The sequence below is a fragment of the Zingiber officinale genome, chromosome 2B (assembly GCF_018446385.1).
Source record: "Zingiber officinale cultivar Zhangliang chromosome 2B, Zo_v1.1, whole genome shotgun sequence".
In the NCBI taxonomy this organism is placed as follows: Eukaryota; Viridiplantae; Streptophyta; class Magnoliopsida; order Zingiberales; family Zingiberaceae; genus Zingiber; species Zingiber officinale.
This window is the reverse complement of record NC_055989.1, coordinates 3,018,925-3,029,268: the sequence shown is the minus strand read 5'-3', so window position 1 is coordinate 3,029,268 and position 10,344 is coordinate 3,018,925. Positions and strand designations below refer to the sequence as shown.

General features: G+C 38.4%; 1 protein-coding gene across 1 annotated transcript; it reads right to left on the bottom strand.

The window, feature by feature from the left end:
- On the bottom strand, nucleotides 1-879 carry LOC122048086. The gene has a single exon (XM_042609691.1). It carries the CDS (start codon nucleotides 877-879, stop codon nucleotides 1-3), a length of 879 nt encoding a protein of 292 aa, XP_042465625.1.
- Nucleotides 880-10,344: the final 9,465 nt, after the last annotated feature.

Sequence of the window (10,344 nt, the reverse complement as noted above, 5' to 3'; positions counted from 1 at the left end):
TCAGTCCATATCCACACTGTGAGGCTGTTTTGCGAAGGCCTCCAAGACATGATCCCGTGACCATCCCAATCCCCTTAAGTTCTCCACTCTCTCCTCCCACTTCTTCTTGGGCAATGCAGCGAGCACCCCGAGGGCACGGGCGAACGTGGTTTTCTTCGGACAGATGCCCATCTTCTTTATCTCGCCAAAGGCCTCATTGAATCGATCTGTATCTGTCACCAAAGCGTGGCCGTAGCGGATCAAAAGCAGTAAGATTACCTCATCGGGCACGCCGTATGCGCGCAGAGCATCGACCTTGGGAAGCACGGTAGTTCTGGCGCCGAAGGTGATCAACCAAGTTGACTGCTTTAGGGCATCCACAAGGGTCGCATTCGTTATCGACATTGATTTGAGGAGCTCAGCGTGGGGGACCAATCGCTTCTCCACGCGGTACGTAAGCAGAAAGGGTCTAGCTGACAGGACCTCCGGGAGGGCGGTTCCGACGAGGCCGATCCCGCGGAAGAGCTCCAGCTTGGATTTCAAGGTCTTCTCGATGCCCATCAGGAGGACACGAGGACAGCGGTCGACGAGGCGGACGAGATGGGCTTCGTCGAAGCCGTAGTCCTTGAGGAGGGCGAGCACCCGGAGCGCTTTGTCGAGGGCGTCGATCTGGACTTTCTTGGAGATGGAGAAGGCGGCATGGTCGGAGATCCCGCACGATCTCGCCAGGAAGGAGGCGGTCGGGGATGAGGGATCGTCGGCGCTAACGGAGGAAACAGAATAGGGTTTGTCGAATCCCAGAAAGTGTGGACGAGAGGCGGCGGCGGCGGTCCGACGATGGCCGAGAGTGGCGGTCGCCTGAAGTCGACGGTGGACGCCGGCGCAGAGACGCCGAAACATCGCTGAGCGAACAAATTGTTTGATGCGACGGCGGCGGTACACCCGCCGTTCCCTGAATCTGCTTCTGCTTATCGAATAAAATTATTTAAACTTCTAATCCAACTTAACTATCGAATAAAATTATTAAATAAAATTTTATATTATTTTTTATTTCTAAGAAATAATGAATACTAAACTTGAAAAGAATATAAAAAATATATATATAAAAAATTATTTCATATATACTACTTTTAATAATTAAATTTTATATAAATTAATAAATTTATTTATTTATAAATTATTCATAAGAATCATAACATTGTTGGAACGAGGACAGATTTTCTGGATCACTTTTTTTATGGTCCAAAGAATATGTCACTCATATTTGTGATCGGATCATGGTCGTGATCCGGCCGTAAATGGTTGCGATCCTTTCCTGGATTCATCGTCCCGATCAGATTATAGTTTTTGTTCAGAGCGGATGGCCGGAGGCCGCCCGAAGGCCTCCGGTGGTGGATAAGGGACCAGGTTACTGGGTGTTGAACGAGGGTGACCTCTGGGTGGCCTCCGGCCGCTCGCTCCGAACAAAGCTATAATTGGATGGGGACGATAAATCCAGGAAGAGATCGCAACCATTTGCAATCAAATCGTGATCGTGATCCGACCGTAAATACAAGTGACACATCTCCTAGACCACAAAAAGTAGTCCAGAAAATTCTACCTTTGTTGGAACATTACTTCTATCCGGGTAGTTATCGTCATCGTTTTGCTTCTATCAAACATCTTCACCAAGAGAATCATAACGATGACCTTTGTTTTTAACTCGTCGAGCGAGCTAACCTGCATCCACTTTGGCCTCGCCTATAGGAAATAGTTATGAGCTGAAATTGATATCAGACTGGGGGAATTTGAAAAGACTTAACTCCTGACCTTTGTATTTTTTTTTATAGCTGTTGAAGATATCAGTGTTAAATTATATTTATTTATAGATTTTAAGATAATTTGATTTTTTTTTCTTTTGATATTTAGGGTTTAAGATTTTTTAACTTAACTATATAGACTATATACTTTGTATTTCTGAATATTAATTATAGATTCAATAATATAACTAGTTTTTTTTTTCTTAATTTATATATGGTATCAAAGCGGTTCTCTTTCTTTGACCTAATTTTCTTGGTGCCCCTTGTTACTACTTCATGTTGTCGTTGTCGTCTCCTACTACTATTGTCGATTTCAGCGTCGACATCTTTTTCTGCCGATTTCGATGCTGATGGTCTGTGCTACCGATTTCGACGCCGATGCCCTTTTCTGTCGATTTCGACACCAACACCATATGCTCCCGATTTCAGTCCCGACGCTCTTTTCTGTCGATTTCAGTGCCGACGCCCTGTATTGCTGATTTTGGAACCGACACCCTATGCTGTCGATTTCTACGCTGACATCCTTTTTTGCCTCGAATTTTTCGTGTAACCATGGGTCGTCCTGACACCATTTTTGCGGATCGTATAATGTGTATCCTTACAGTTTGGTTATTTTGAATATTATTCATTCTGTCATCATGCCTAGTCGTACAGATGTTTCATGGACATTTGATTCGTATATGTTAGAGTCGTTTCAACAGTTTCTTACTTCACAGCTCTCTGTCATGTCAACTTTCTTTCATATAGGTTTGTCATCATCTGGTATTTCAGGTATATCTTCATCCTTATGGATTTTAGACTATGGTGTCTTCTATTATATGTCATTTAATTTATCATCTTTTATTTTTTTCTCTCAGTTCATCTATATCTATTGTAACTATTGATGGTACTCCTATGTCATTAGTAGATGTTGGTTCAATTGTTATATATTGTTTATTATATTCTGTGTCTTACTTTAATTGTTATTTCTGTTAGTCAATTATGTGAGTCAGGATACCTAATCTCTTTTTCTTCATCCAATTGTTATATTCAGGACACGCAATCTCAAAGGTTGATTGGGACAGACCATAAGCAAGAAGGACTCTATGTTTTAGATCAACTCAAAGTATCAAAAGTTGTAGCTTTGAGTGTGGATCTATCATCTTTTCATTTCAGTCATTCATCTTCTATTTTTTATTTGTGACACTTTCGTTTATGTCATGTTTCAACGTCTCGTTTACAGTTTTTAGCTTCTATAGGAGTATTAGAACCTTACAAAAAGTTTTAATATTTCTTATTGTAATGGTTGTAAACTGCCCAAATTTTCTTTCTTATCATTTTCTAAAAGTCTTTCTTTTTCTTCTGCTCCATTTGATATTATTCATTCTGATGTGTAAGGACCTTCTCCTATTCCTACAAAAAGGGGGTCAAGATAGTATGTTTCGTTTATTGATGATTGCACTCGTTACTCTTGGGTCTATCTTATAAAACACAAGTCTGATTATCTTACCATTTTCAACAATATCAGAGTACTTGTAAAAACTTAATATTTCAATGTCATAAAGTGTTTTCATTGTGATTTGGGAGATGAATATAATTTGAATCATTTTTCACATTTACTTGCTTCTGATAGTACTATTCATCAAACCTCATATATAGATACTCATGAACAGAATGGTGCGGTTTAACAGAAACATAAATATCTTGTTGAAATGACCGTTCATTTTTATTGTCTACCAGTGTTTCTATTACCTTTTGGGAAGAAACAATCTTTATCGCTGCTCACGTGATTAATAGACTTCCAACCTCACACAATTCAGGCTTGTTACATTTTGAAAAATTGTATGGGCATGCTCCTCTCATTCTTATTTGCGTGTTTTTGGTTGTACTTGCTTCGTCCTTCGCCCACATGTCGAGCCTAATAAGTTAACCTCTCGATCTGTTCTTTATGTCTTTTGGGATTATAATGTTAGTCAAAAAGGATATCGTTACTTTGATCCCGTTAGTTAAAAATTGTATGTCTCTCGTCATATTGTGTTTCTTAAGCATATTCCATTCTTTTCTATTTCAGGTAATTTTCATATTATGACAAAGTCAGATCTGTTTTACATTCATCCTTTCAATACCGACACTGAGAAAGATTCACCCACAGCTCCTACTGGTAGCTCAACTAAATCTGGTACTTTAGTTTCAAAGATATCCGCTCCACATGCTCCTCCTTCTGCCACTACACAATTATCTCCTGAGGTAATAGATGATCATTCTCTTCACCGTCATCAATACACTCGTGTTCGTAAGTCTACTAAACTACCCTATTTTGCTTACTCTTATTATTCTCATTCTTTTGCTTCATTTGTTGCATTTGTTCATTGTCTTTCTGAGCTTATATCCTATAGAGAAGTTGTTTGTAACCCACTTTAGTATAGTGCTATGGCTGAGGAACTAACTACTTTACATTAGACTCATACATGAGATTTAATACTGTTGCCATCAGGAAAATATACTATTGATTTTCATTGGGTATATAAGATCAAAATTAAATTTAATGGAGCTATCAAATGATATAAAACTCATCTTATTGCTAAAGGTTATTCTCAGGAGTTAACATGAATTATGAGGAAACATTTACTCCTATTGTAAAAATGACAACTGTTCGTACTCTAATTGTTGTTGCTTCTATTTGTCGATGGAGAATATTTTAGATGGATGTCAAGAATGCATGTCTAAATGGTAACCTTCATGAAGAAGTTTATATGACACCTCCTCCGGGTATTTCACACCAACATGGTAAAGTTTACAAGCTTCGTAAAGTTTTTTATGGTCTCAAATAAGTACCTCGTGCTTGATTTGAGAAGTTCTCTACAATGATTACTTCGCTTGATTTTCATCCTAGTAACCATGATTCAGCATTGCTTGTCAGATATACGAGTGCAAGTCGTATTCTTTTATCATTATATGTTAATGACATGATCATTACTGGTGATGATTATGATGGAATAGCTTCCTTGAAGTCTGAGTTGACTCATTGTTTTGCTATGAAAGACTTGGATATACTATATTACTTTCTGGGCATTGAGGTTGCTCATTCTCCGAAAGATTATCTTTTATCTCAATCAAAGTATATATCTGATCTGTTTGAGCATGCTCGTCTTACTAATAATATAGTCGTTAATACTCCTATTGAGACTAATGCTCGATATTCTCCATCTAATGATTTACCTTTGTTGAATCCTAATTTATACAGAACTATTACACCCTGTTTGAAATCCTATGGAATTGAATTCCTATGGTAATTGGAATTCAATTCTATAGTTTGGAATAAATTTTTGAGATGGATTTGATATGGAATTCAATTCCAATTCTATTCAAAACGTGAATAATAAATCAGACCTCAAATGGTCAGATTTGGATAGGAAATTTACCATGAACAACTAAAATTACTTAATTGCCCTTTTAACTTAAAACCTTTTTTTCCATCTGCCGACTCTCTTGTTTTTTCCTGTCTTTCTCCCGTGCGCCTCCATCAATATCTAGATGTTTAAGAGATTTTATAATATATAAGCCTCCAAGTGAAATTAAGTCTTGACAATTACAAATATCCAAGCTTCGAAGTACAGTGAGATGTTCCAGAATAGAAGTTGCCTCGTAAACATTTTAATGACAATTTAGTGAGCGAAGTAAGACCTCATAGATAACTTGTCAAATCTTTGTGTTTGTTAAGAATTTCAAGTTTTGAGTTTTTTCAGTGCTGTCTTAACTGTGCGATCTCTTCTTCCTATTCTCTACTTAACTTGATTATTAAATAGTTAGTTATGAGGATAAAATGATAAATGTATAAGAATGGAATTCAATTCAAATAGATTCCAAATTAAGGAATTCAATTCAATTCTATTATTCACTAATCCATTCCAAACATAGGAATTGAATTCAATTCATGCTAGAATGCAATTCCTAATGGAATTCAATTCAATTCCTTCACTTAAATTATTTCCAAACAGGGTGTTATTGGAAGCTTGATTTATCTCACCGTGGCTCGTCCAGATATTGCATATGTTGTTCATGTGGTTAGTCAATTTGTCGCTGCACCAACTATAGTTCATTGGGTTGTTGTTCTTCGTATTCTCATATATCTTCGAGGTGCTCAATTTCAAAGTATTTTATTTTCTTCTACATCTCTGGAGCTGCATGTATACTCTGATGCTGATTGGGCTGGTAATCCTATAGATAGCAAATCTACCACTAGCTTCTGCATTTTTCTTGGTGATTCCCTCATTTTTTTAGAAGAGTAAGAAACATAATGTTATTTCTAGATCTTCAACAAAAGCTAAGTATCATGTCATTGCCTCAATTACTTGTGAGATAGTTTGGTTGCATTGGTTACTTGTGGATATGAATATCTCTCTTCATCAACCTACTTCGTTATATTGTGATAATCATAATGCTATTTGTAATTCAGTTTTTCATAAGCGAACGAAACATATTAAAATTAATTATCACATTACTCGTCATCATCTTTAGATTGGCACCATCACACTAGCTTTTGTTCATTCAAATCTATAGACTGCTGATATGTTTACCAAGGCACATTCCACTTCATACTTTTGTTTCTTGTCTGATAAACTCTTAATGCTTTTAGCAGTAGCATCGTGAATTTGAGGGGCTGTTAGATTATGTATATTTATTTGTTTATATTTTTTAAGATAATTTGATTTTTTTTTCCCCTTGATATATTTAGGGTTTTGGATTTCTTAATTTAAAAATATAAAATTTTATACTATATATTTTTAAGTATTAATTTTAAATTCAATAATATTATTAATTTTTTTTTCTTTTTCTTAATTTATACGAGTGCGTTTTAAGGCAAACATCCCAAACAAAGAAGATCCCTTTAGAGCACGGTCGACACCAGATGGGTCCCTGTGGGTATATTGTTGATGAACAGTCCGTATGGCCCCCTCGGATGGGTCTAGTGGCTAGCGCATGAAGTGTTGCCATAATGAGGTTTGAGGTTCGAATCTCGACAAAGTCGAGGTAAATGTCTCCCTTATGTGTTAGTCACTATTCCAAAGGCTAGTAGCCGCCCGTGATTTACCTCATTCTTGTTGGCCCTGGGATAGGTTGACGGGGACGCTGGGGGTGAGCGTATTCGCCTTTTTGCCACAAGGATCAGTATCCCAGCAAGGTAAATGTCTGTAGGAAGAATAAATTGACACTACAAACTTGATGAGGATGCAAATCCACATTGAATATTTTAGAAAAATTGGATCTCGTATATCTTAAGTAATATAGAAACGATCAAATGGTTGTCGATCATAATTTTACTCGTTCAAGCATAATAGAAAGCACAATCCATAATATGCTTTTTTATAAACCAGATTTGCTGGTACCGGTACATTTTGAGTATGCTACGTGTTTCCATACCATACTACTTCTGCAGTTCTGTTTCTCATTGAGAAAGTAATGTACCAGTATTCTTGAAATTTTGCGGAAATGTACTTGGTTGATCCTGTCTGAAGGCTAGGGAGATGATGCTGATTCTAGTAGATGGTTTGTTGATCGATGGAAGACTTCTTCAGTTTGGAATAGAACTTTTCTTCGATCTTGCACATAATCCGACGATCCGACAAAGTGTTAGTGACCAAAGACCAGGGAAGGGGTCCCTGGCAAGGTCCTTCGACGCTCAAGTCAATACAATTTCTAGCGGGTGAATGGAGAACCGTAGAGGATACGCTCAAATGTAAGGTTTAGATGATGCTAATTGCGTACATTGTCAACGGAGAGAACCCCTTTTTATATATCATGTCTTATAATCTCCATGATCATAAGGTAGTCTAAGTTGTCAGAGTTTGTTAGGTGATGAAAAATGTACAACCTGGACAGTACGAAATAATTATACAAGGAATCTTTCATTTACCCATTGACATACCTCTTTTGTCATCTATGTTTCATGCAACTATTAAGGCGGTTAAAGGAATATGCTGTCATAATTAGCTGGCTTATGGGAGACGTAATAACCTTCGAAGAAGGCTTCAAAATAATATTCCCTGACAAGTTCTAGTAAGCTGTTATAATGTTGTCAAAAGTTGTCTGCTGAGTATATCTCGGCTGGTCTCCAAGGCCGGTCATATTTATACCTGTCTTTGTATTAATCTGCTCCATCGTGTACTAAATGTTGTAAAATTTGTTTAGAGACTGATATGATGCCCAAAGTATGACAAAAACCCATTTAAGGAGTCATATGATCAATTGTATATTAAAGTAACATTTAAGAGACAATACAATATCCGGAAATCTTAAACTCGACCAACCTTTACCCAGCCGATCGTTCATGTGAAGCCTCTAAAGGATAGGTGCCTTTAAGCCCGACCGACGTTTTCCCACCCGAGTGTATATTGAGAGCTTTATGAGACTAAGTGTCTTTGAGCCCAGCTGACCTTTTCCCGGTCGGGCGAACACAAAGAAAGTTATGTTCGACCAGCCTTTATCCAACTGATCGTATATTAAGAACTTTTTGAGGCTAAGTTTGTTAAACCTGCCTGACCTTTGCCCGACCAAGCGTACCCAAAAAACCTTATGTTCGACCGACTTTTGTCCGATCAATCGTATATTAAGAGTCTTATGAGGCTAAGGGTGCTAAGCCCGGCCGGCCTTTGCCCGGCCAGGCGTATACAGAAAGCCTTATGTTCGACCAACCTTTATCCGACTGATCATATATTAAAAGCCTTATGAGATGAAGTGTGTTAAGCCCGGCCGACCTTTGTCCGGACAGGTGTGCACAGAAAACCTTATATTCGGTTGGCCTTTATCCAACCGATAGTATATTAAGAGCTTTATGATGCTGAGTGTCTTTGAGCCCAGCCAAACTTTATCCTACCGATTGTATATTAAGAGTCTTATGAGGCTAAGGGTAGTAAGCCTGTTCGACCTTTGCCCGGGCAGGCGTACACAAAAAGTCTTATATTCGACCGACCTTTATCCGACCGATTGTATATTGAGAGCTTTATGAGGCTAAGGGCGTTAAACACGACCAGCCTTTGCCCGACCAGGAGTACACAGAAAGTCTTATGTTCGACCGACCTTTATCCAACCGATCGTATATTAAGAACTTTATGAGGCTAAGGGCGTTAAGCCCAACCGACTTTTGCCCATGTGGTTTATACCTTGATCAGGCCGGGCTTAACGCTTTGATGTCGAGCGGCTGGCGGCTCGACTTGACTTTGACTGTATCGTTATCTTCTGGGTCCATAAATTACTAGCCATATCAGTGGTAATGTGTGGAAGTCAACAAATTATAGTTAAAGTGGATTAAATGTTATTTGCAAAATGCTACTTGATAACCCCCCCCCCCCCCAAATATTTTAACTTTAAATATATTTTTTATATAGTTTATTAGAATAATTTAATTATGATTTATAAGAGTCTATTCGAATTATCTCATTTAAGTGAGAAGTTGTTTGAATTAAATAAATGATACAAAAAATCGGATCTTAACAGCATCACAATGGCTCCGGCGACGCTAGACGCATCACCGGACGCATTGTTGAAGGCTTCCTACACAGCCAGAAGTGTCGCAAGATGCGTCTGGCATTGCCAGAAGCCTCTGGCACCACCGGAAGCGTCTGCGACACTGGCACTGGATGCCTCTCGTGACGCTTCTGGCATCGTCAGAAGGCTCCGACGATGCGTTCGATGCCACCGGAAGCTTCCCACGATGCATCTAGTGGACGCGTCCCACGATACCAGAAGCGTCACGGAAGACTAAAAATATTAATTGCATAAAATAATTTATAGAAAAACTTACCGATGAATCGCTGAAGGATAGGATTTAAGGTTTTTTTTTTTTAAAAAAAAAGAAATTTCCACGACGTCCAACGCCGCACAGACTGGCCGCCCAACACCTTTCCGGTGCGGTTGGCGATCGCCGAGCGCATAGGCAACCACCTAGCCTACATTTTAGAACATTGAATGCAGATTCTAATGCTATTTTTTTTGAAGTATCATGATCAACCTTGATAAGTTGATAAATTCGACTTCAGAGTCTTCTCAAGTATATTGCATCATTGTACTCCATCAAACCCTCAAGGGATAGCCGAGCTAATCACCACGTAGTAGATTTGTAGAAATGGACATGCGTCAATTACCGACGAAGCCGATATAAAAATACTCTTCTATGTGGCCTACTCAGTTTCATGATTTATTTCTGTACTAATATTGTGGGGCCAACCGGAGGGACACTTGGGATCTTGCAAAAATCATTGTACTCCATCGGACTCCATCCTCGTCCAAATAGCCACATTTTTTTTTTTTTGGTCTAAGTTTTCTTCGATAGACTCGAAGGTCAGTGGATTGCTAGATAGCAGTCAAGGATTGACCATATCTTTGGTAGATGTAGACGATCTGAATTGGATGAGGTCCACACTTATGTTGACATACAAATTTATCATCCTAACATTTTGAAGCACTATGACTATTTTCTGTAGCTGTAAGAGAGTATGATCAAGGAACAATTGCCCAAGGTCCCCCAACAATGGATAGACATGCCAAGTATCTCTATGACACTAACTAATTCCTTCAATTAAAAATCAAC